At 33.9% G+C, this 27442-nt stretch overlaps 1 protein-coding gene across 2 annotated transcripts; it reads right to left on the reverse strand.

Moving 5' to 3' along the window:
- Nucleotides 1–1076: 1076 nt before the first annotated feature.
- On the reverse strand, nt 1077–27442 carry LOC125647657 (kinesin-like protein KIF3B). Of its 2 annotated transcripts, XM_048874427.2 has the most exons (24): nt 27318–27442; nt 23065–23098; nt 22303–22397; nt 21395–21502; nt 21102–21226; nt 20890–21014; nt 20241–20324; nt 18892–18971; nt 17813–17882; nt 17032–17124; nt 16403–16535; nt 15890–15977; nt 15595–15690; nt 15411–15496; nt 12761–12912; nt 12076–12168; nt 11857–11961; nt 10630–10749; nt 10252–10370; nt 9458–9571; nt 8330–8435; nt 3967–4106; nt 2834–2890; nt 1077–2390 (listed from the first exon to the last, which is right to left on the reverse strand). In XM_048874427.2, exons 2-24 carry the CDS (start codon nt 23065–23067, stop codon nt 2324–2326), a joined length of 2259 nt encoding a protein of 752 aa, XP_048730384.1. In that variant the 5' UTR covers nt 23068–23098; nt 27318–27442; the 3' UTR covers nt 1077–2323. The 2 variants fall into 2 exon arrangements, with proteins under 2 accessions (XP_048730384.1, XP_048730385.1); XM_048874428.2 differs by lacking the exons at nt 1077–2390; nt 2834–2890; nt 3967–4106; nt 8330–8435 and adding an exon at nt 8442–8734.

Below are 27442 nucleotides of genomic sequence, written 5' to 3' on the forward strand. Positions count from 1 at the left end.
AAAACAATATGCAGGAGGGGATGTCTTGGTATTTACTGTCATCAATTAGAAATGTGATATCACCTATTCAGCTCTTAATTTGATGACATGACCTATTTGAGTGGGTGATATACCTGTTCAAACTGAATTTAAAATAGCAAATGCTTTTAGAATTAGGGAGAACACCTATTCAAATAGGTGATGTCGAATATGTGATGTCACTAAATGCCAAGAAATACCAAATGGTGCCTCATAACTATGTGTACATCAGTTTCAATGTGATGCTAAAAATAGAAGATGCATTGTAGATCTAGTTGATATAATTTTCAAGAGAGGCCCATGGGCCACATCGCTCACCTGAGTCACCATTGCCCATATTTAAAGATTTTCCCTATATATTTGCATGTAAAACTTTAATCCCCTTTTGTGGTCCCAATCTCCCCAGGGCTCCATGAATTTAACAAACTTGAATCTGCACCATGTCAGATAGCTGCCATGTAAATTTGAACTTGTCTTGCCCAGTGGTTCTTCAGAATGTAGAATGATTCCCTATTGTGGCCCCACCCTACCCCTGGGGCAATGAATTTACCAAACTTGAATCTGCACTATGTCAGGAAGCTTCCATGTTTGAACTTTTCTGGCCCAGTGGTTCTTGAGATGATTTTTAAATGACCCCACCCTATTTTTGCATCTTTGTGATTATCTCCCCTTTGAAAGGGAGCATGGCCCTTCATTTGAACAAACTTGAATTCCTTTTACCCAAGGATGATTTGTACCAAGATTGATTGAAATTGTCCCACTGGTTCTGGAGAAGGAAGATTTTTTAAATTTCTCTGTATTTTTGCTATTATCTCCCCTTGGAGAAGGACACTGTCCCTTATTAGAACAAACTTGAATCTCCTTCACCCAAGGATAATTTGTACCAAGTTTGGTTGAAATTAGCCCAATGGTTCCGGAGAAGATGAGAATGTGAAAAATTGAAAAACATTGAAAGTTTTGATCAGAAAAGCTCACTTGAGATTTGGCTCTGGTGAGCTAAAACATAGGAAACGGGTAACATACAGAATGTTTTTTCATCAAAACAACAGAACACACAGTAAACTTGTTCATGGAATTCATTAAGTAATTAAAACTTTCACAACCAGCATTGCTTTTCAATAGAACAATGAGTAAAGCCAACAGACAATAAGTCTACAAAAATGCAAATATTGGACAACAATTTGACACCATAATCAAGCTGGCAATGTGATTAATAAAAACTCGCGATAATCCCTTTTGCATTGCCTTTCCCACTAATTATTCTCGGAAGGAAATGTTTACATGCACGATGCCTGCTGGAACATTAAGCTCATTTGAGACATTACATAATCACTGGTGATAATGCATTTTTAATAAACAAAGCAAATATTGTTCACATGACTGTAAAGTCTTTACATTTCTACGTAAAAAAAAAAAAAAATACTTCAAGGACCTTATAACCAACAAACTCTCAAATGCCATAAATTAACATTAAATACAATCAATGTTATAAATCCTACAAAATGATATTTTAAATGAAGCTGCTCAGATCTACTGTAAATAAAATGCATTTCCACATTTGTAGTGTGGAGGTCTGTCATCTTGACTTACTAGTCATCACTTTTTGTACTTTTGGTTTTTTACAAGTAAAATTTTAACGCTTGGTGGGGTGTAAAACATGTCACACAAAAACAACACTACAACCAGTCATAAAGAATATACACATGTACATAACTTAAGATCAAAATTCTGGACGGCATCATCTCCATAATCTAGGACAGGAATACTGCTCAATATTGGAAGAAATAAAATCTTCTAAAACCATGATAAAATCTGAACACTTAATCAAGTGAATAATTAGATTAAATATATTTAGATACTTGAACAACAGATATGCATGAAAACAAAAAGGATTTCTACATTGTAAACTTCAGTAGAACTGACAAACAGCAGACTCAACAATGGCCATCAATTCACATAAATTACATGTTTTGCAATATCACAGACTGTGCTGCCATCAAGCAACTGATTTCTACAAATGTCATGAACAGATTACTATGCACTATGATAAAACAGCCTAGAGCTCCACAAAGACTCCAGAATAATACATTGTGCTGGTCAGCATTGTGTTTTAAACATTTACACATAAATAATATCCCTTGTTTGGGTGTTGATCTGTAAAATGCCCTCAAATCCTTGCTCCTATAGATCATCAAAATCAGATCAGAGGTCTATCTACCAGTAAAGAAAGTGTGTTTACACAAGTTGAGGGAAGAGAAAGACTTTGTAGGTCTAATGGTGAGGTCACTTGGTGGATTCTGTGAGGTCACTTGGATACCAGGCCCCTGGCTGAGGGATACAATGGTGCTTGCTCCTTCCTGCTCTGTTTTAATCTGTAAAACCACAACTTCTACATGAATATCATCAACTCTGTACCCAGTATGTCCTTTACCTTCAGAAAGCATCACTCTGTCACTATTCTATAAATATTACTCTATATACCCAGTGACATGTCCTTGACCTTTAGAAAGCATCACTCTGTTACTATTCTATAAATATTACACTAGATACCCAGTCCTTGACCTTTAGAAAGCATCACTCTGTTACAATTCTATAAATATTACCCTAGATACCCAGTGACATGTCCTTGACCTTCAGAAAGCATCACTCTGTCACTATTCTATAAATATTACTCTAGATACCCAGTGACATGTCCTTGACCTTCAGAAAGTCACTATTGAATAAGTATTACACTAGATACCCAGTGACATATCTTTAACCTTCAGAAAGCATCACTCTGTGACTATTCTATAAATATTACACTAGATATCCTTACTTTGCAATCCTTGATTCCTTCTTTTTGGATTTCTTATTGCTAAACACACTTGGAGTTCTAAAAATAGAAATAAAATGTTCACATGTACACGAATCCACTATTGAGCTGGTAATCTCAGACTTATTGCAACAACTTAAATAATGTAAACTTAAATCAAAGCCTGCTGCCATAACTATAAACTGAGAATTTACTGAGAATGTAGCCAAATTTTCATTTAAATCTACATGGTTGGATTTTAAATGTGATTCAAAAATATCAATGAGGTACTTTTGTGAGTGAAAGAAGGATGTAAGCAATATTTAATTTTTCACTAATGTGTATTCTCAGTTTATTGTCATGGCGCCATGTTTGACTATTACTGTTTGTTTAGATGAACACTGCGCAATACAGTAAAACATGCTTATATCAAACACATTTATAATGCATTCATGCTCATTGTGAATATTTATTCTCAATGAGAGGAAAATAATGAAAGTTTCATCGGATATAACAAAGCTGGGTTATAACAAACTGGTTTTCTTTTTACTCTGAAGGTTCACTATAACAGTGTTTTACTGTATAATGAAGTTTGGTTATAAAGAACTGGGTTTTTTTTTGCTGGCTCAGGAGGTTTACTATAACCATGTTTTACTGTATAACAAAGTTTGATTATAACAGTTTTTTTTACTGGCCCTGGAGGTTTGCTAAAACTGTGATTTACTGTATATAATGAACTGTTTTTGGCTGACCGTGGAGGTTTGCTCTAACCATGTTTTACTGTATAATGAAGTTTGGTTATAATAAACTGTCTTTCAGTGGCCCTGGAGTTTCGCTAACTCTGTTTTACTGTATAAGTAAGTTTGGTTATAACAAACTGTTTTTGGGTGGCCCTGGAGGTTTGCTATAACCGTGTTTTACTGTATAATGAAGTCTGGTTATAATGAACTGTTATTTGCTGGCCCTGGAGGTTCGCTAAAATTGTGTTTTACTATATAATGAAGTTCGGTTCCAACGAACTGTTTTTGGCTGGCCCTTGAGTTTACTACAACCATGTTTTACTGTACAACAAAGTTTGGTTATAACTGTTATTTGCTGGCCCTGCAAGTTTGCTATAATCATGATTTACTGTCATGAAAACACGACTGGTCACTCACCCTCCTTCAATGTCGATGTCTTCCTCATCCATCAGAGCTGCATCCAGTGCGGCCTGAATCTTAGGCGCCACCTGAGGTCCGTCATAATCTCGTGTGGTGCGGTTTGGCATGTCCAGTTCAACTAGTATAATGTTTTCTCCCTGAAAGAAGATGTTTCACTGTATAATTACTTAATTCCATGCACTATCTGTAGATGTTACAATGTGATCTCCAAAGACCCCAACCTACATGTAACTAAATTTGGAGATCTCATTGCATGTAATAGCATAAATATAAATCATGCAGTTTAACTTGCTGATGTTTTTGAAATAATGAAAAAAAGTATATTAGGTAAGGCCATATAACATTAATCATCTGGTTCTCAGGCCTGCCGGCGTCTATTCAAATGATGGCGCATGACTAACTTATTGAGGTTTTTTTAAAAAAATCCCAATGTGGCAAGTTATTCTGGAAAAATTCTGTTTTATGATTTTCAATACGTATGAAAGGCAAGACAGATAAATGTTCAGCATTTGTGATACGTAGATCTATTAAAGTTACATGTTGTCAAGATGGTGGCAAATGCTTCTTTGGTGTCTGTTTAAATACGTTCATGGGCTGGTTCTACAACTGTTCTTCCGTGGAAAATCGTCCTAATGTTTTCGGATGCATTTAGAATATCAAAAATATACTTGGCATTTACTGCTTATATCTTGTCCAAATGAAACAGAAAATTGTAAACATTTAATATTTGATTGTTCAAATGTCAAAGATATTTGGAATTTGATAAGTTCCTCATTAAAATTTGAAATTAGCTGGAAACATATTGTTATTGGCTTCTATCAGGAAACAAATGACAAAATATCAGTTCTTAATATTTTAATTTCTTTCATTGCTTATCGTATATACAAATTCAAAATGTTATGTAGACTCAATAGCAAAAATGAAACACAAGAAAGAGTTAAACAACATATAAAATATGAATTGCTAACATATCATAAAGTACTTAAGAAATGTAATACTCATAACTCGAATTATATAGACATTATATTAGGAATTTCGGATAAACTTTAATAAAATTAAATCAATGTTTGAGACATTATCAGTATTGTAACATACTTTTAATTAATATACATATATTTCTTACTATTCATATGTCTGTATTTATTTGTAATCGATATGTTCACGTACAACATGTATTTAATTATGTAAATGTAGTTTTACGTATGATATAAATCCACCTCTACTGGGAGAAAATGGTCTCCCGGCTAGGCTGCCCTAGGGTCATCTCTGGACTCTAGTTTGTGTGTGTGTGGACCCTGAGGCAGCATGAGTGGTATTATGTTTTAAGAAAATCCCTAGCTTTATTATATTTAACATTATGGCATTGTTGTAATCTACTAACTCATTGTTACATTGATCATCATACAATATGAATACTGTATAACCTATATATTTAAATGTCAACTATGACAATATTACTCTGACATGCAATGAAATTTATGTATTCAATGAATGTACATCTAAATTAGTTAATATGTACCCTGCGTGGTACTTTAGTAAAAACTTTGTTATATATTGAGGGAGCTTAGTCAGGGCCCCATCCCTGGTAGCTGCCCTATTATATTAGTTAGTTATATTAAAATTGTTATAGAGTAGGCTCTGGGAAATAAATGAATATATATATATAAAAAAAAAAAAAAAAAAAAAAAAAAAAAAAAAATATATATATATACTTGGCAATAACAAAGAGCATCTGTTGAATCTCTATCAATACTATTGTGGATTTGAGCCATATGACATCACTGGAGAGCCAAAGATATCGTCTTTATTGGATAAAAAGTTTCGTGGCAAAATCTGACTTGCAAGTCTAACATTGAAGTGCTGGCCCCAACATAAAGAAAACAAAATGTAGCTACCAATAAAGCAGCTAAGAAATGAGTGATGGTTAGCTATTATTGTACACAAGTCTCAAGTCTTGGTATATGATTGTAATCATATTCTTAAAAAAATGTTATCATGTTAAAAAAAAAGACATCCCCCCTCCCCCGCGTCATTCTTTTATTAAAACAAAAAAAGTCCATCCTTTCTGCATCAAATATTGGAAAAAGTGCACCGCCACGGCACATGATACGCCCGTCACATATTGTTAACATGAACATATCACCATGAAGAGATAGGTATGCATGGAACCAAATGTCAACCTTCCTTTAAGAATCTTACCCACTTTATGGCCTCATGTGACATTGCTTCAAATATTGATAATGTAAGCTTAATGATTTTTAAAAGGATATAAAAACATTTTCCCAAATGTTTTCAATGAAATGATTAAAGTGCAAGATAGCCCTTTATCCAAGCAAACAACTTACAATAAATGGGAGTACTCAAAAAGGTTGATTTATTCAACATATCAAAAAATACATATATCAGTATCTGCCTTTGTCAAATCTTCAAGTATAAAAGTAAAAAATGCATGGTGATGTCAATATAAATAAATATAGATTAAAAACAGTTATTTCAAACACTGGTGCATCTCCTATGGTGTAGTTATTAATTAGAAAAAAATAATACATCATATATTTCTCAACTGGTTGTGTTAGACTTGAGAAATGCACATCTGCAGCTTTGCTCATTGTATTTTAAGGAATGAAGAACAATGCACAGCGTAATAAAACATCAAACATTAGTCATTATGTTTATTCTTAGACTGTAAAACTGTCATCTTAGTGAGACATGACAATCTGCACCTTGTTGTTGAGATATAAAATAAAAATATATTTTACAATATCATATTAATTCTTAAACTTTATACCAAATTAACTTTCAAAGTAATGGCTACCAATTAGAACTGTTCTAAAATTTGACAGATCAATTAGAAGGCCAGATTCCTCTGCCCAATTCCCGATTGCAAGAGATATAGATAGCACCTCCTTGATCAGATTGCTGTAACAGAAATCTTCTAAACTCATTAATTAATCTGTAATTTGACAGAATGCAATTTTTCTGTTAGCAAAATGCCTCCTGAATTGCTTGATAATTACACCCATGGGACAAGGGAAATTTCTCTTGTTACTGACACAAAAGAAATAATTTGTTTGTTATATACTTCTGTATAGTACAGTGTATATAATGAAGAATGTGTAGTTTCTTGAATTAACATTTTTTAATATGGTTATTGCAATACTATTTCATCTGTTCAGATTTACACAAATGCCCAATCTGCAGCTTTGTTCATTGTATATCTTTTTTCTGAACAATAACAAAACATCAAAATACTAATCATTAAAATAGGCCTTTATACATATTGCAACCATTTGTTGTCTTAGTGATAAATGATACTCTGCATATAGGTTGCTGAGAAAAAAAATAAAAAATTATATAGTACAATGTCAAATTAATTTTGAAAATAAAGACTAACCACAACAAACAAATTCACTTTCACAAATAATTTCTGGTATATCTGCAATTAAGAGGCTAAGATCTCTCTGCCCAATTCCCTAGAGATAAAGATAACACCTGCTTGATCATGTTGATCAGAGATGCTCTACACAAAACTCATTAATTAGTCTTGTCAAAATGCCCTTTGCATGCTACTCCCATGGGACAAGTGGAATTTCTCATGTTATTGTTAGAAACAAAGGAAACATTACATAGGCTAAAAAAAGCTGTACAGTATATCATAAAAAAAATATGTGTTTTCTTGATGTAACATTTTTGAATGAGGTTTTCTACAAAACTCTTATATGAGTAGGGATTGTACCAATTATAACATACTTTTTTCAAAAAATCACTTCAACTAAATGTCACAGTGACCTTAAAGTACAGTGCGACACACCTTCTACCTAAGATGCATAAGTTGACCAAGTTTCATGATTCTAGATCAAATAGTTTTCAAGTTATGAGCCGGACAGGGTTTTACCATATTTGGCCATATCTTCTTAATTAAAAGTCACAGCGACCTGATTTTAATGTGCGACACACCTTCTACCCAAGATGTATCAACTGACAAAGTTTGATTATTCTAGGCCTTATAGTATTTAAGTTATGAGCCGGACACGAAAAAGCTAACAGACGGACAGACGGACAGACAGACAGACGGACGGACATGAAGGCCATAACATAATACGGCCCGTCTTAAGACGGGCGTATAATAATAAAAAGGAAAAACTGGCCTGAGAATCAGATAATTAATTTTTTATGGCCTAATGACGAATGAGTGGTTGTCAACCCCCACCCAACCACCAACCCTCCCCGATATATCTGACATCAAATTAAAAGAAATGACAAGAAACTAAATTAAAAGAAATGACAAGAAACTGCCAACTGGTCAAGAATACAAAATAGTTTCGTTGCAAAAGAATTGAAGTTTGAACAAAATACAAACCTTAAATCTCGGGTGTCCACCCATTGCTCCCGCCACCCGGGCATACTCGGACACCGGTCGCTTGTTTCCCAGGGCTGATACGGGTCTCTTGGCCATAGTTTGTGCACTGCAACAGATATTACAATACTTCCTTCCAGTAAACTCGCAATTTCATCAAGACCATAATCAAATGAATGACTTTGAGACTTCAATGTTTGGAAGAAACACAGCAATATTCTATATTAAGTCAAAACTGATTTTCACTGGTTCATGAAATTCATTCCCAGCATGAAGAGTAATCAATATGACGACACAAGTTTTCAATATGACGACATGAGTTTTCAATATGCGACATGAGTTTTCATCTTTCCCTTAATTACATGCTTGGAAACATTTGCATGTAAAAGAAAACAGCAAGAAGATTATCTAAAACGTAAATATAGAGGGTAAGCATGAATTATACATTGTCTGTAAGATGTCTATAAATAGCCCCATGCACATCAGGGGAATCTCAACATGATATATACTGTGGAATCATTAGAATTCGTGGTGGCTCAATTTTCATGGAATTCGTGGGTACCCCTCACCCACAAATTTACATCCTCAACAAATAAAGACAAAGCAAACATTTCAGAGTTATCGTTCTTACAAATATATAAATCCATGAAATTACGTCCCCATGAACCCGTAAAAATTCAGCAATCCACGAAAATTGGCCCCCACGAATTCAAATGATTCTACAGTAACTCAGACTCGACTGTCTAACTTTAAAGACTGCAAAAGCATAAAACAATGAATTACTAAGAGGTATTTGATATTTGTATTGCTATTAAACTTATGACAGGATGCTGTTGTAACAAAATACACACCTTTACACAGATAAGACCACTGAAGATCTAAAAGTCTGAAATCAACATGTGACCGTCACTTGAAACGGCCAAGTGACGGTTGTTCGTAAACACCAATTTAAAATCAAATAATTCTGGATAAAACAGGTGAAATAATGTATGACATGTCATACAGTCTCATAAAGACCTACGCGCAATGATTTAGCAGCATTTTTACAAGGTGAAAAAATTTGTTGAAATTCGGACCATACAACTTTAATATTAACCTTTAGTTAGCTATATTTTATTAGTTAATACTGACCTTTTGTTGGCCAGTGGAATCAAGTCCCATTGATCTTCATCTTCATTGTATCGAGCTCTGTTCTGAAGCTTGACTTTCTCCTCAGGAGGAATAAAGTTTTCAATGATCAGCATTCTATAAATAACATGTACAGCCACAGAATCCATTAGTGTGCACGTGAAGGAAGTAATTCATAAAGGATATTTCTTATAGAATCTACCAGTTTACTTAATAACTTTCAAAATAATAGTACCCAATTATACCTTAAATGTAAACTTTTTTTGGCAGATGAGGAAAATTCACCAAAAATAAAGTCATCACAATTTTCCTTAGCATACAATCTAATAGACTATGAAATTACAAATGGGCAAAAATAATATTCTGCCAAAATATTAAGTGCTGGCAAATCTGCCAGATATTCCCAAAGCCAAGTACTTAATCAAACTAGCTGTAATTACTTTAAATAAGAAGTTCTAGTTTGTATCAGTTGATACTTGCATGAGTTTGAGACCCCAGGTAGCTCCAGTTGATATGTATCAGAGTCTTGAGACCCCTGGTCTATTCTTGTTAATATTTACTTGATTTTGAGGTCCCTGGTCTGTTCTAATTGATACTTAGATGAGTTTTGAGGTCCCTGGTCTGTCCCAGTTTACACTTGAGTTTTGAGGTCCCTGGTCTGTTCCAGTTCATATTTATACGAGTTTTGAGGTCCCTGGTCTGTCCCAGTTTACACTTACATGAGTTTTGAGGTCCCTGGTCTGTCCCAGTTTACACTTGAGTTTTGAGGTGCCTAGTATGTTCCAGTTGACACTTACTTGAGTTTGAGGTCCCTGGTCAGTTCCATCTGAGTCTGTTCCAACTCCTGTCTTTCTTTAGAATGTTCTTCCTGGATGTCAGCGATCTCCTGCTTTGTAGCTTGTAATTTTGCAAATAGCTGTCAGAGGTGAAAAGAGGAAACTTAAATATATGTACTGCACCAAAGGAACTAAAAAAATTTCCACAAGTTCAGGTCAGGGAATTGAAGTTTTAATCTTTAGCAAGTCTGAAAGAGAAATGTCCAAGACCACACTGAATACCATAATACTCAAAATTTCAAATACTGTGAATTAATCAAAACCCTTGTGAAACTTTGTTACCTTCAACTTAATTTTGTGACCTTCAACTTTGGGTAAACACAAACTTCCTCTACTTACCTTTTTCAATTTCTTGGTCTTGATTTCCACCTCCTGTTGTAGAGATTGGAAGCCTTCCTCCATTTCTACTGCTTTTTCCTCTCTCTCCTCTAACTTCTGTTGGATTTCTCTCTCCCTTTTCTGAAACACCATCATACAGAATATGTAGTTTTATACAGATCTTTTATTCTTCCCTTGTTTGGAACACTAGATATACATTTCTTTCCAGTCTGGTGATTATAAATACAATTATACTAAAAAAAAAGAACACGGTCTTCATAGAGACAGAAAAAAAAGCTCAACCAATCAAAATTAATGACTGCCATCATTCTGAATAACGATTTTTTTTCCTGTACTACTACAGAAATGTCTTTATGATGAATTCTGGTGACTTGTCATGTAGCCATTCTAAAGAAAGACCTGATAATGAGAGAGTTCACAAATACATCAATATAGACAACAGACACTACACACCAACTATTTATTTATGTTAGGTCTAAATCAATATCTTGTGTAAGCTTGTATATTGTGCATGATTTCACATGATATACTCAGAAGCATGCATGTAAAATACCAATGACCTACAGTGTACATGTATAATCCACAGCTAAAAATAGCAGGTTGCAGAGTGGTAACAACCTATATTTCAATTCAGCCTTCAATCACAAATCTGTGCTTTCTTTTCAATTTCTCATGATACAGACAATTTTAAAGAGCAGGTTTCTCTCCAGTTTTCACTGGCAACTAATGCACGTGTAAGAAAATTTCTGTATTGTGTGACAACATCCACTCCTTCATATTCATTGAAATAAACTCCTTAAATGAGCAAGACTGCAGATGTAATAAAGGACCTTAGATAAAAGAAAATAAATTTCCTGAATCTCTGGCACTGACAAATCACAATGAAAGCAACCACAATGTTTTATTTCCCCCAATGTATTGATATGGAAGATAACTCAAATTTTAATTCAGGCAATAACTGATAGATTTTCGGATTTCAACAGTATATATATGTAATTGGCCATAAAATGAACATAGAATCCACATAACAATGAAACCTTAAAAGTATATCAAATAGATCTAATCAATCATAATTAAATATCTTAATGAGGAAAATCGAGAGGCAACTCTGTTATGAAACCTCATGCCACAGCTGAGTAAAAACATGCCAGCCAGATCCAAGTCTTGTCTAAGAATCAAAAGATTGAGCTTACTTGTGCATTTAGAAAAAACTTGAATAAACTATACCTTCTGATCTGAAATTTCCCGTCGTCTTTGTTCTAGCGCCCTCTGTTGTTCATTTGTGTGGTCCACTATGTTCTTTCCTCCTACCAGAAGCTTGCTTTCCATGGCCTGACAAAACCATACAGTCGTCAATACATTCCTCCACAATAAATCTGTGTTTCAAATCTACTTATTACAAAAACTTCAAAGTTTAAACATAGATTTCACGAGTCAGCAACTGACCTTAATTTTGACAGCCAGGGCATCTCGGGCTTGCTTTTCTTTGTTCAGTTTTTCTTCTCTGTCGTGGACTTCATTCAACAAGCGATCTTTCTCCTAGATAATGAAATCAAATTGTGTGTGTATAATTATCGTGTACAAATACTTAGTCAACATAGATAAATTCTTAAATATAAGAGGAAGAAAACACAAAATATTGTTTATGTAGTTTGAAATGAAAATAGCCATGTGTTACTGTACTTACCACCTGTAACATGGACTGATTGCTGTAACATGGACTGGTTGCTGTACTTACCTGTAACATGGACTGGTTGCTGTACTTACCTGTAACATGGACAGGTTGCTGTAATATGGACTGGTTGCTGTACTTAAATGTACCTGTAACATGGACTGGTTGCTGTACTTACCACCTGTAATATGGAATGGTTGCTGTACTTACCTGTTACATGGACTGGTTACTGTAACATGGACTGGTTGCTGTACTTACCACCTGTAATATGGAATGGTTGCTGTACTTACCTGTAACATGGACAGGTTGCTGTAACATGGAATGGTTGCTGTACTTACCTGTTACATGGACTGGTTACTGTAACATGGACTGGTTGCTGTACTTACATGTACCTGTAACATGGACAGGTTGCTGTTACATGGACTGGTTACTGTAACATGGACTGGTTGCTGTACTTACCACCTGTAACATGGACTGATTGCTGAGGATGGCTTCTTTTTGTTTTTCCAATTTTTCCTGTTGCTCCTTCATGTACACCTCCTCATCATCACCACCACCCCCCTCTTCCCCCTCCTCGTCAGACTCATCATCTGATTCACTGATTATCTCCCCTTAATGAAAAATCACCGTATATTAAATAAATATTGATATCTTTCAAATATTTCATGCATGAATCTTCAACAATTTCTTCTTGAACTATTCTAACTACATGTACACTTATCGTAACTATTACTTGAACGATGGGTGACTTTCAATGGCTTTATATCAAAGTTCTCTCCAAGTGAAATCACGGTCATGATTTTTTTCTCTCTATATAACTAAGCAAATTTACACTTGATCTCTCGGACATTCAATCTCTTAAATGTTTTCAATCGCTCGAAGTGAAATTTGGACTCCATAAAACATATTTCATTGTTTTTCACTCCCGATCTCTTGAAGTGTTGGTAGCGTATACCCACCATTACTCCAGGGTATAATCATTTCCACTTGGACCTTACCTGGATAATGGTGAATGCCTGGGGCTATCTCGGTCATGTTAATATGCCAGTTTCGAGATACACCCGAGTTATTTCCTTTTAGAGAATTTTTGTATATTGTGAGGCACTAAACAATTTGTTTACACGCGGGAGTGGGACTAATATTCATCACTGCATAAGTGAATATACTCAGCGAGTTTCTCACACACTGTTAGATAACCTGAATTCGACTGATACACCAATTAAGTAAGTTATAAGTATTTAGGGAGTAATTAAATACATAGAATTCTTATCATATCACGTTATTTTGTTGGTCATAAGCAGTGTGCGAAACTAACTTTAAAGTCCTATAGACTTTCGATCCATAGTTATTTTATTTCCTATAGACCACAACAAATTCCTATAGTTTTATCATACAATATTCATTGTTATTTAAAAATAAATAATAGACACAAATTGGGTTTGGTAATTTGTTCATAGTTTAATTATATTCTTTTTCAATTTCATGCACGTCAAGCTTTTCAATTAGAATTTTGTTTTCTTTTTCATTTTGTTCCAGCTCAGTTTCACTGCCTGATCCTTCATCTAAGTCACATTTACTACGTTTCATTTTCTCAGGATTTTCTGTGACTTTAGCCTTGCTGGAACTTGTTGTACTGACCGCTTTCTGTTTGATTCAAGTGCGTGCACCTTCCACATATTTTTAAAACCGTTCAAAAAGGACATTCCAAATTTGTACGAAAATGGCGTTCATTGAAGTAAATATCAAATTGACCCCCCCCCCCCTGTTGAAAATGGAATAATCTAATTCGAATGATTTGTAATTACATTGTGGAACATTTTATTACAGCTAAGGGGTGAACAGAAACATCAGCATACTACATATAAACTGGTCCGACTTCTCATATATGTTTAATAAGCGGCGGCGAACCAGTTTTTTTTTTTACTCAGAATTCCTAAATTAAGTAAGTAATTTTTATTTAAAGTCGGAACTATAAACAGGTAAACAATAAACATGAGCTAAGAGCTCTTTAACCGACTATATAGCATTAAAAAAAACCACAAAGCACTAATGATATATAATTGCATGCATAGACATAAAAACAGAAATTTGAAATAAAACAGGACGCATACAAGTTGGTCTATAGCTATTTTGATCATTATAGACCGACTCGATTTTCTATAGACATTGTCTATCGGTCCATGGTTAATTTCGCACACTGGTCATAAGTACCATATCTAAGATCTTACTTGCAAATATGACATTGTTTTTATGTTTCCACTTTAGTAAAACATTTCTTTCGATAGTATTTTGTATTTCCCACATTTACATATTAAAAGAGAAGCTGCTTTTAATACATTTCATCACTCTTCCTCGCTGACTGTAGGTCCACTGTCCCACTTAGTCATTCAAAGTTCCACTAAATGCACCTCCTATACAGAAGAGTTTGTATCTCCAAACTGGCGTATTATGTATTTATACAGGTGACATATCCCGTGTTTCCTTGTGGGGTGGACAGTTAATTGTTTAATTGGTTTTGTCCCCCACATGCACTTTGTTTTGGTGATATAATTTGACTACAGATAAGAATTATGACTTGTTTGGACTGTACAATGAGACTGTAATGTTAAGAATATATACATGTAATTCAGAGACATTCCCTGGAAAAGTCACTATTTATTAGAATGTGTGCTTTGTGTAAAGTCACTGGAAATTGTGAAGATAATGCTTGGTGTAGTTAATGATATATACAAGGTCTTGTAAATGTGTACATGTTTGTCTAACTTAAAATGAGAAAAGAACAAATGAATACACACATCTAATTAAATAATCTTTTTATCTATGCAGGATAAAGTTGTGTGTTGTCGAAATCCAGTCAATTACCGAAATACATGTCAAAACAATGTCATGCACTTCATTTACTATAAAATCTGAACCATGATGGTCGGTCCATTAAATTCCAGATTTGACTCGACTTTTGATCCCTCGAAGATTTATCAAGGTCCCTTGAACTTAGAGTTATTGAGAGTCACCTGTATTCTTAACTACAGTTAACATAACTATCACATAAACATATTCTGTATGAGCAAAATTAGTTTTGATATTTCCAGAAAGAGAGCGAATCCCTCACCATCAGCAGTCTCTCGGTGCCGCCTCTTCTTCTTGCCACCTTTACCTTTCTTCGGACCACCCTTCTTCTGCAAATGAGCCTTTAACCTGCAAATGAAAACAAAATTCACCTCTTAAACTCACAAAAATGACTGTCATACTTGCAGCACCCCATTTGATCTGGGAAAGAAATCAATGAGGATTACCTTGCAATTTCTTCCTGGAACTCCCTTAGCAAGGCATCTTTTGGATCTTCGTTGATCTTGGGTTTATTTTTAATGGATTTGGCTCTGTTGGCATACCTGTAAAGTTGAAAATAATAAGCCATGAAAGCAGTTGGATTTATATACCAGCCGGACAGGTGCCCCATCCCAAGGAATCTAAAAATCTTTAACTCCATCCACCGGCCGGACATAGTGATATAGATGGCAGTCACATTGCACACTTAAACCAATGGAAAAGTGATATTTTAGTCCAAGGTATAAAAATAAAATGTCTCACCTTAGTGTACTGAGTGATTCATCATAGTTATAACTAGCTGGACCAATGTTGGCTACCATCACAGTTTTGGCATTGCCTCCCAAGGAATCTAAAAGTTTTATATAGAAAATCATAATTAAGCACATTTTCTAAAGAAACGTACAGTATGTGTATCAATACTTAGAGCTAATGCACTATATGGCATAATCAAAATTTGATGTCATTTGGTGGTTGTCCAATGAAAAATTTCCATCTCTAATCACTTTCGACTAGGTCTTACAATAAGGATGTAAACAATGATGGACGGCAATTATTGTTTTGTAGTCTATAGTAGTTGGTTTCAATGTTTTAAATGTAAATATTGTACTTCTTGGGTAATAGTATTGAACTTCAAAAATGTCAACCCATATACCAGAACCCAGTAGGAGCCTGATCAGATATTGTCAATACTTAGGACTGTACAGAGTATATTTTATTCTGTAGGAGCCTGTTCAAATATTGTCAATACTTAGGACTGTACAGAGTATATTTTACCCTGTAGGAGCCTGGTCAGCTTGGCATCTCTGTATGGGATGTGAGTACTCTTGCCATCCACCAATGCAGAAATAACATTGCATAAAGCTGACAATGAAAGATTAATCTTGGTGGCTTCTTTCAATCTTGTTCCCTAAAAAGTAAATTTTGTGACTTAAACATGAATATATGTGGTTAGGCTATTTATCTAGCAATGAATGAGGTGCATTAGTAATGACATTTTGATTAACTTTCTCTTGTACATTGTGTAAATTGTCGAAGACAACCTCTTAATTTATCTCTAATGAGTAAAATGCATTCATTTGTTTATTTACTAAGATACAAATCTTAATGTTTCATTGTTAAGTTCTCAGTGTCAATTGCTGGTCCTTATACTTAAATCTACAGCATGATTTGCTGGTTACATGTATATTTGAATTTACAGCATGAATCGCTGGTTCTAATACCTAAATTTACAGCATGAATCGCTGGTTCTAATACCAAAATTTACAACATGAATCGCTGGTTCTAATACCTAAATTTACAACATGAATCGCTGGTTCTAATACCTAAATTTACAACATGAATCGCTGGTTCTAATATCTAAATTTACAACATGATGGGCTGGTCCTGGTATAAATCCTACTTACTGTAGCCCCAGTCTTTGACTGTCTTTCACTTCCTGCCAGATCTACCAAATTCAGCCGCCCTACCCTGATGTGATTTTCTCCTTCATCATCCTCCTACAAATAACAAAACATTTAAAATTGCAGATCTTTAACCTACATATATACACAGGACAACAAATTCATGTATGGAGAGAGTTTGCAGACATCTTGCACATAAGGACTGGAATTGTATATCAGGACTTATTAGAAGAAACTTTCACTTGCCCATTGGAAAAGATCTACTCATAAAGCACAAAAATAATCAACTCTTCCTTTTCTTTATTGATTTCAGAACTGGAAAACAGTAAAAAGTTTCTTTTTCTACATATGCTTAAATCACACTTACCAGAACTTCAAGCTTTACCAGATTCTTTATTTAAACTGGTTCTCTGAACAATACTTTTGTTTATGAATAGCTTATACTTATAATGGTATTGTTCTTATGTTCTTAATATCATCAACTTTCCACTCTTCTGATGATTGAACTTAAAAAAACTAAATAAAAACAGGAAGAGAGGTTTGTTTTCTCTTCAAATGTCTTTTGAAAGTCTTTACTTGTCTGGTTGCACAAGAGATTACTGGAAGTACATGCGATTTGTCCGAGTTGGAAATCCATTGGACATGTAATAATGTTAATGTCCACTGTTGTTTACATCGTGTACCTCCTGGTCTGACATAATTTACTGCTACTGTATCAATTACTGAGATTTATATCTACAACTTAAAGCACCAGGAAACAAGTTATTAATAGCAGACTAAGTACCGTGCTACACTCTATAGTGATGATGAAGATCGCATGAGATCTGGAGCTATGTTCATTCATGTCTGTAGCTCTGAAATGACAAAAAGCAAACTCTCAGCAATAGATTCTTTGACTCATTCAAGAGAGATCACTTAATACACATAACACAAGGCCATTGTCTCCATGTCAAAGAAATCCATGTGCAGTATAACTCACCTAAGCACTAACATTTCCATAAAAAACTTAAGACCCTATTGCGGCACCAACATTGCCCTTGTGGTCATGACGTCAACAAAATGAAGTATATACTACATGAAGATACTTGCATTCTAATTTGACTGAAGATTTCCAGAAAATTTGTCCGTATTTTCCAAAGTAAAAACATTAAATTCTAACGCATACCTGACCCTGACCCAGGGGATGGTGATCTGAACATACTTGAGCCTTACTTAAACAAGGCAGCTTACAATGATCTCCATGTCTCCTTTTTTATAATTCTGATCAGGCCCAGTTCAAATTTGAAAAATCGTAATATTTCTGAATCTTGACCATTTTATTTCGATTTCTTTTTAAAATGAATTTACCTGATATATATTTTTTTTCTAATTGGATGTTATTCAAAGATTTTCATCATACATTCATAAAATGTTTTCCAGTTTTTCTTAATATCTTTTTATTAAAAGAAAAAAAATTGAACATTCTTTTAAACATGTTTTGTTAGATATTCATAGTATGCACCATGAACAGTGAAATTTGGACTCTAAAATTAGTCTTATTTGCAAACAAAACACCTTTTTTCTATCATTCTGGAAAAAATCACAAAAACTTCATATAGAATAATTGAAAGCTTGTATTATCTTTTGATGGAGATATCATACTTGATACTTGGTGTTTTAACAAGCCTTTAAATAAGATTTCGATGTAATGAGCCACCCTAAGGATACCTTGTGCCAAGTTTGGCTGAAATAGGCACAACAGCTCTGAAGATGTTGAAACACAGGCAGACATTTTGATCAGGTGAGCTAACAAATGTCTCACAGTAATAATCTGATTGATTTCCCTGACCTCTTCTGTACAATATTATCATGTACTATACTCACCCAACAGCTCGATTTTGGTTTCCAACGTTCATCACGTGTTCTATTTCCTTCCCGCTCTTTGTGACAAATGAAGAGAGATCCTGTCAATAAACACATTTATTGTATTATCCAGATATTGTTACTTTTCTTTGATCAAGAACCTGTATTTACATGTAGGACTGGGTATTCTTTGGAAAATTTGGATATGATATGTATTGCAATACAAAGAAACAATATGTGATAGATATTTAAGACACAATCTACATGTAATTATGTTTACACTTTATTTTGAGGATTAAGATAATTAAATAATACCAAGCTTCATCATTTTCTTTTGTTTCATTTGCCTATTATATTGTTAGCTTGAATTATTTTATCACAATAAGACAATTGTGCATGATTGTGTTTTTATTTCTTTGCTTTTGTCAATAATGTTAACATATTTTTTCTTCAAGAAAAAAAGAGCATCCACTTGCTCTGGATTAAGACAAGCCCTAGTTGTATACATAGATACATATCTCCTGTTGTAATGAAAACCCACTCTGAGCCCCGAGTCTGAGACAACAGAGGAAATCATTTTTTCCCCAAGATGAATATTCACTACTGAATTATAAATTGTTGATATATTTCTTCAAATTTATTCATACAAAAATCACTCACTGCAGATAGAGTCCTACTTTGATCACTACACATACCATTCAACAATATCAAAAGATTTTATGCCATCTTTCTGACAGTTGACACTATGAGGTCATTGCAAATGTGTTGCTAAATAAGTTATACCACCAGAACTTGCAACCTCTTTTCAAATGATATTTAGATAGTTTGTTCATATATTTTCAATGCATTTGTTAACTTGCTTATGAAATCTTGCAGTTAGATATATGTATGTCAATAAGTACTCTTAATATATCTAATGATGGACTCGCTGTATTGGTTATCTAATCGCTCATAAATATTGATTTATATCCATAACCAATATATTGATCCAGCCCTGTCTTGGTAACCTACTCACATTGACATCTACTCTGGTCTTTTCATGTGATCTTTGACATGTGTATTATTTATAACCTAATCACCTTGACATGTGTATTATCTATAACCTAATCACCTTGACATGTGTGTTATCTATAACCTAATCACCTTGACATGTGTATTATCTATAACCTAATCACCTTGACATGTGTATTATCTATAACCTAATCACCTTGACATGTGTATTATCTATAACCTAATCACCTTGACATGTGTTATATTTATAACCTAATCACTTTGACATGTGTATTATTTATAACCTAATCACCTTGACCTGTGCATTATTCATTATAACCTAATCACCTTGACCTGTGTATTATCTATAACCTAATCACCTTAACATAAACTCCGGTGTCTGGTCGTTCTTTGAGCTCTAGTCTTTTTGTGTGATCTTTGGCCAGCAAGTCTCTGATCTCCTCCTGTCAAAAGAGTACATAAAACTATATAATTAGGACTTTGTGGTAGTTCATACACCAAAACTAAATAGCTTAAATTTCAAACAAAGTTTGGGAGGGTCAATACTCAGTCATGAAATCCCTAATGCAAATACATTATATATCTACAAATAATCATGGAATAATTGTTTCTGTAGCAATTTGTATATTTCAAAATAACCTGTCGTTCTTCTTAAAAGTACATAAAAAGTATACACACATGTAACACAGAACCCTCTCAATGTGTTTAAAGTTAAAAATGTTTTTATGGTTTATTGTAAATTTTTTCAAAACCACAAAAATATTTTCTAAATCATTGTAAATTTAACAGGATTTGTTGGCATGACTGCCCTACTTCATTTCAATTCATAATTACAGTCTTTATTTACCCTGCAATTTACATCTATGCTTACTTACACAACGAGCAGGTCCGAAATTCCAGTTTCCAAGGAGGATGTATCCTATCTTTCCATTACTGTAGTTTACAGGTGCATTAGTTTGTTTTTTGGTTTGTTTTTTTTTTATCTGTAGTAAGTGTAGCTCAGTTTACCTGATAAATCTCCAGGTACGATGCCCTGATCAGATACTGCTGATTCTGAGTCCTGGCAATGTGTTGAAAAATGTGGTCAAAAGAATTGGGTATCACACCTCGTAACTCGGGGTCATTCTTTGGACCTAGAGGATGAATAAACAATCTGATGTTAGTTTCAGACCACTGCTGTGTCCTAAATTAACCACATTATAATATACTGTGTACAATACCTTGCATTGTGAATGTTTTTCCTGTGCCTGTTTGACCATAGGCAAAAATTGTCCCATTGAATCCCTCAATCACTGACTGTACAAGATCTCGAAACGTTTCATCATATAGATCTCTTTGTTTGGAACTAAAAGAAATCATAATAGACTAAGTGACATTGTTCCTGATGTATACAACTGTGATGCAAGATGAATTCAAATTAAATACCTAACTAAAACTTGGCTTCTATAGTACCAGTCTCAAGATTGATTTGCCATGCAAAGGAAATTTAAAAACATTCTCCATCGCTACTTACTTCCAGTCATACACAGCATCAAAGGTGAAGTTCCTGGGGGGCTCAGAATTGGACCCTTTTGGGTTATGAATGGTGATTGTTCCTTTATTTACATCCATGTCCACAATTCTGTTAAAAAAACAACAAAGAAATGCTAATACCAATAATTTTTAACCATTTCATTTTGTTCATGAAAATGAAGGCAAAATATGAGATTGAAATTGATGTACGATCCATGTCCATTAAATATTAAGAATATTGAAAATATTACTTCAGACCAAGTCGTGTAACAAAGGATGACACAATGGGGATGTTGAAAACAGTGACAGGATCAATTAAAACCCACCCACTGGGTACATTAAATTTAACGAGTAATTCTGAACTCTAGTTCTGAATTCTCTGTAAACACAACAAAATGATGTCATAGAGTTTTAGTTAGAAATGAGTAAAGATTTTCTGAAGTCAAGTGTAGGATAAAACTATAACATGCATAACACACACAACTGAGCACGCACAATACAATTTAATAGGCCAAAAAATAGAATTGTTGTGTTTCTGCTACTATTCTAGAAAAAATTGGGGTAGGTAGGAAGTAATTCTTTTCCCAAACTTGTAGGATTTTTTTTCTGTTCTCAAACTTTATTTTTGGAGTACACATTGAAGCACTCTATTAACAATCTCCTTGCAGGTTTGAGTATATTGAACATATGGGACTTATTTTTCACTACCAATCTAACTTGATATATATGCTTTTGAAATATTAATTACATACTAGTGTCAACTTTAGACAATGTTGTCAGATTCAATAATTTGATTAAAAATATGTTGGGTTGGGGGTAAAATTAAGGATCAGTCAGAAACACAACAATTTTTACTTTTGGCCTTGCACTTTCAAAAAACTACAATATATACACAACAGCAAAATTTACCGCTCATGTCCATCTCGAATTTCCTTCTCATCCAAAGGTCGACATCTGACCACCACCTTCACGCACTCAGCACTTGTGCTTGGTTTCAGCTTAGGCTGTAATTTAATAAACAATCCAAATATTGGCTTATGTTGAATTCAAGATGTGTCCAAGTTTCTCATGAGTAATGAATTCACATACTTGCATCAACATAAGTGGCAAATTATTTTCACAATTACTGTATACAGAGTTATTTTCACAATTCCTTATACAGAGTTATTTTCACAATTACTGTATACAGAGTTATTTTCACAATTACTGTATACAGAGTTATTTTCACAATTACTGTATTCAGAGTTATTTTCACAATTACTGTATACAGAGTTATTTTCACAATTACTGTATACAGAGTTATTTTCACAATTCCTTATACAGAGTTATTTTCACAATTACTGTATACACAGTTATTTTCACAATTACTGTATACAGAGTTATTTTCATCTTTCTACAAATGCAGATGGTTTCACTCCATTTTTAATTCACCTAGACACAATAATGTTAAAAGAGAGAAAGCAACTTCACCCAATCTTAAATTCGCCCACAATGAGGGTGAAAATAAAACCTAGGCAAATCTTTCCCTGTATATAGTAAATGTCTCTTTATAACATCAAAGTTAACATAGTGATGCTTTATAACTGATACCCATAATGCAGTCTGTCCTTCGAGGTGTAAAAATTACATAGAAATCACGCGTTTCCTTCTGAAATACAGTTTAATACATACCATTTTAACTGTAGTAGTTGTACATTCACGTGATCTACAATATATATACAAAACAAGACTTTAAAATCATATCAACCTCCTTAACAGATAAAACCAACAGAATTGTAACTAAGTGAACATTCATATATTTACATATTTTTTTTTAGCTATATAGTTAAAACTTTCTGATGTCCATTAAATATTTAATGTAAAATAAATCTGATAAATCAATTTAATGATAGGTCTAAATGTAACTAAATAATCATGAACCTGATGAATTGCACAATAAAACCAATCTGAATATTCAGTGACAACTAGTCCGACTTTTTTTTTCCTATATGTAATAGGGTTCATTTTGTATAAATTTTTATCCTGCAACAAACCTTTTTACCAACTAAACAAAGATAACCCAATAAATCAGCATTATACATGGTCAATCAAGAATTTTTTAAGGGTTTGTAGGGGGCCGAAATAAGACCCCATTCTAAATGCTAAAATGCAGGTAATTTTCCCAATATCGGATTTGAAATTCCCAAACAATGAACACAAATCAAGCAGAGTAGCCTAATTGTTCATAAACCTTCTTCACAGTCCCACAGATTATAATTTTTGCTTCAAAATAGTTAAGTAAACCTAATTTTTGGCCTCTGTTTATTTGAATGAGGTCTGCTTTGACCAAATTGAAAGTCAGGAGTCCAATTATACTTTAATGTACTCCGGATTGGTTTTCTCCCAACTTCTTTGTATGAAACATTTTCCCAATTTCAAGCAAATGTCACTATTTTTCCCAATTACAAAGACCCAGGCCCTTGAAATCAAGACCTCAAAAAAACTTTTGTCAATGCCCCCAACACAGCCTTCTGTGCTTTATTTTACTGTGACATTGTCATTCTTTTCAAAGATGTAACTGCTAATGCAATGCCCATGTTACTTTTCGAAAGTAAAAATGTGTACTTTTTGGTGAATAAGATCTTATTTAACTAAAAATAAAGTTGCAAGATACGCAAAATACATAGTAACTGTCTTGAAATAAAAGTGATATATGGACTTGGGTAAAAAATGTCATCACATTTTCTTACCCTCGCCCAAATATTACTTATACATTGTACTTTAAAACAGTTACCATGTATTTCATAATTTTCATATCTAACAGAAATCAACATTTTCTTGAAAACTACACGTATGTCATTATCATAAGGTACAGTACACCTCGATTCATAATCAATTTTATGCAGAATTGAGGCAAAATAAAACAAGAGATAGTTTTTATGAAAAACAAATGTCTCCTATGCTCCCCAAATTGATAGTGCTCCAAATCAAACCTCCTCCCCTTAATGTACTGCTTGGTATGGAGAAGAAAGCATGAGCAGGAACATAAACAATATGAACTCCGATAAGCCACATAGGAGAAGTGTTCACAAACTATTTTACACCCTCCACCTTTCAGATCCACTATATTAAACTTTAAGGACAACAATTGTATCCTCCTGACCCTGCAAACTGCACATCTGCAAATTTCAAGTCTATTGGATAAGCCATATAGTAGAAACATTCACAAGCTATTTTAACATCCTCCACCCCTCTTAGATCCACTATAACTTTAAGGAAAATAATTGGATCCTCCTGTCTCGACAATATGCACATCTACAAATGGCAATGAAGCATTGTACAAAGTTTCAAATCTATCCAAGAAGCCATATAGGAGAAGTGTTCGCAAGCTATTTTACACCCTCCACCCCTCTTAGATCCACTATAAGTTTTAAAAAAATAATTGGATCCTCCTGTCCCATGTCTACTTTTAAGATATATCAAAGATGCTAGAAATGACAAGTTTTATGTTTCATGGTGAATATACATAGTAAAATGAGTAATGAAACAAAAATGGTTACATTTGTTCTACAGATATTTTTTTGTAAACTGGTGTGTGGGTGGTGACTGGGGGTTCTGGGGTATATGGTTATATCCACAAGCATATATGAACAAAAGGATGAAAATCAAACCGAAACAAAATTGATAAGAAAGTTTAATTCCTATGTGGTCAAAGACTAGAGAGCTGTAAAAAACAAGTAAGTTTTTTGAAATGTCACATATAAAAAAGGTGAAACAATCTCAGGTTGTTTTTTTTTTGTTGTTGTTTGCTTTCTATTCTGTCTGATAATTTTTTAACTTGTCTGGTAGATTTTCTAAATAATCCTTAATCTACAGGACATGATGTCTGGTAGTTTTTTATGCTCTTTCGCTAACTCTGTTAACATACATAATTTTACATACACATTAAAGATGATTTATTTAGTCATTCAGAGTTAACAATATACATGTATTTTGGCCCATACATTTCAAATAGTTCTATGAAAATTTCATAAGCATTACTAATCAACAAATGAAAAAAAAAAAAGTTGTATAATGTAATTCATGAACTTTGTTTACACACAAGATGCCTGATGCAGCATACATGAAATTAGTGATGTAAACAACTGGGACTTATGGGTCTTTTCTTCCTGTACTGGACTAGTTTGTCATCTACCCTTTTCTGTGAGGTGTTATGTCGAGGCCTATCCTGTAGTAACTCTGTCTGTACTGGTGTAATCTATTTACTTCAACTAATTATAGTCAGTAATTTGAAAATTGTTATTGGAGAGCACAGTTAGATGAGATATATGCAATGAAATGGATTACAACACTACTGGTGTCAGATTAATGTACTCAATTCATTCTAGACAGTCAGTGTGTAAAATTAACAGTGGACCTACAATGTCTATATTAAATCTGGTTGGTCTATATCAATCAAAAATGATGATAGAACAACTTGTCTATAGAAAATCGGACCAATTCATTTTACATGTTATTTTGATTTGTATCTGCCAACCCCTTTTTATAATAAAATGTTCCACAATCTAATGATGAATCATTCCAGTCAGAGTATTATATTTTAAAACAAAGGGGGGATGGAACAGAATCAACCCATTATGTACTTTAGCTTTCATCTTCGTTTGCCCTTGGTCAGTTTCGCAGATCAAAACTTGTGTTTAGTATCGAGTTATAAAAATATCAATCCAAATTCCATTACCAAAAGCAATCTCATTTAATCGCCACTAATCAGTCTTCATAAAATTGCTAAAGAACTGGGTGGTCATTTCTATATGGACACATTCTTGCTCTCTGTAAGATTGGTTGGTAGTATATTGTTTAATGTCACACTCGGGAATCTTTCACTCATAAGGAGATATCACCATTGCTGGTGAAGGGGTGCAAAATTAAGGCCCATGCTAGCATCAGTGCTTACTGCCTTTGAGCAGGGAGGGATGTTTATCGTGCCATGCCTGCTGTGACACGGAACCTCGGTTTTTGCAGTCTGATTAGAATGTCAGCCCCATTTAGTCACCTTTTACAACAAGCAAGGATACTGAGGACCTATGTTAACCAGTTCCTCTCAGGATATCTTCTGCAAGGAGAAGGGGGACCCACCAAGTGTAAACTTTCGGTAGGTTTAACTGTTCTTTTGAAATGTTGAAAAAAGCCGACAAATCAATGTTTGTAATATGTGCAAGGTTTTCCAAGGTATATCTTGCATATTCAGCAATTACTTTTCATGCGCTAATTTTAGTATTTTATTTCCAGCCATAGGAATTTACTGCGGTCTATAGGAAATAAAATGATTGTGGACCGAATGTCTACAGGATTAAAAAAGTTAGTTTTGCACACTGCATTATAATCATCAATATGCACAGTTCTAAAGTTATTTAAATGACAAACAGTTTGAGACTTAAAGAAAAGGTCATTTATGGCATTATGATGGGTATTTCTAGTATCTTTATATTTTAGGAGGACCAAACATGTTCACGTGCTCTAAAATGTTAGTTACAAGATTTACAAAGGTCTTCTTTTAAGTAACAATCTAATAATCGTCGTGAACCAAATTCATTACAAGAATACCAGGCGTATACAGGTGAGGGTATCGCGACAGTTTCATAGTAAAATATAAAAATCTTAATTCAATCATGTGAGGCTTAACGAGGGCCACGTCGTTTTCTTATGGGTACAAGTCTCTTCAAAACGCACCCAATGAAGTGAAATATTTTATTATATACGAATTTAACTACGTTCATAGACTTTAAACAACAAATATCTTCAGATCCAAGCTATATAAACAGTGATAAACATTGTGATCAACAACCGAGTGGATTTAATGATTTGGAGGCACCTTAAAATACTGACTGAAACAGGTATTATGACACTTAAATTATAAAATCTAAATATCTTCTTACATCCATTACCTTATCTAAAAATATGAGTTCAAATAATTGAATACAGTACAATTTCTTGGACCTATTATGCACTGTTTGAAATATCGTCCGCCATCGCTGTCAAAAATATGCAACGCATGCGCACATTCATTACA

This window comes from Ostrea edulis, chromosome 6 (genome assembly GCF_947568905.1).
Source record: "Ostrea edulis chromosome 6, xbOstEdul1.1, whole genome shotgun sequence".
Taxonomy (NCBI): Eukaryota; Metazoa; Mollusca; class Bivalvia; order Ostreida; family Ostreidae; genus Ostrea; species Ostrea edulis.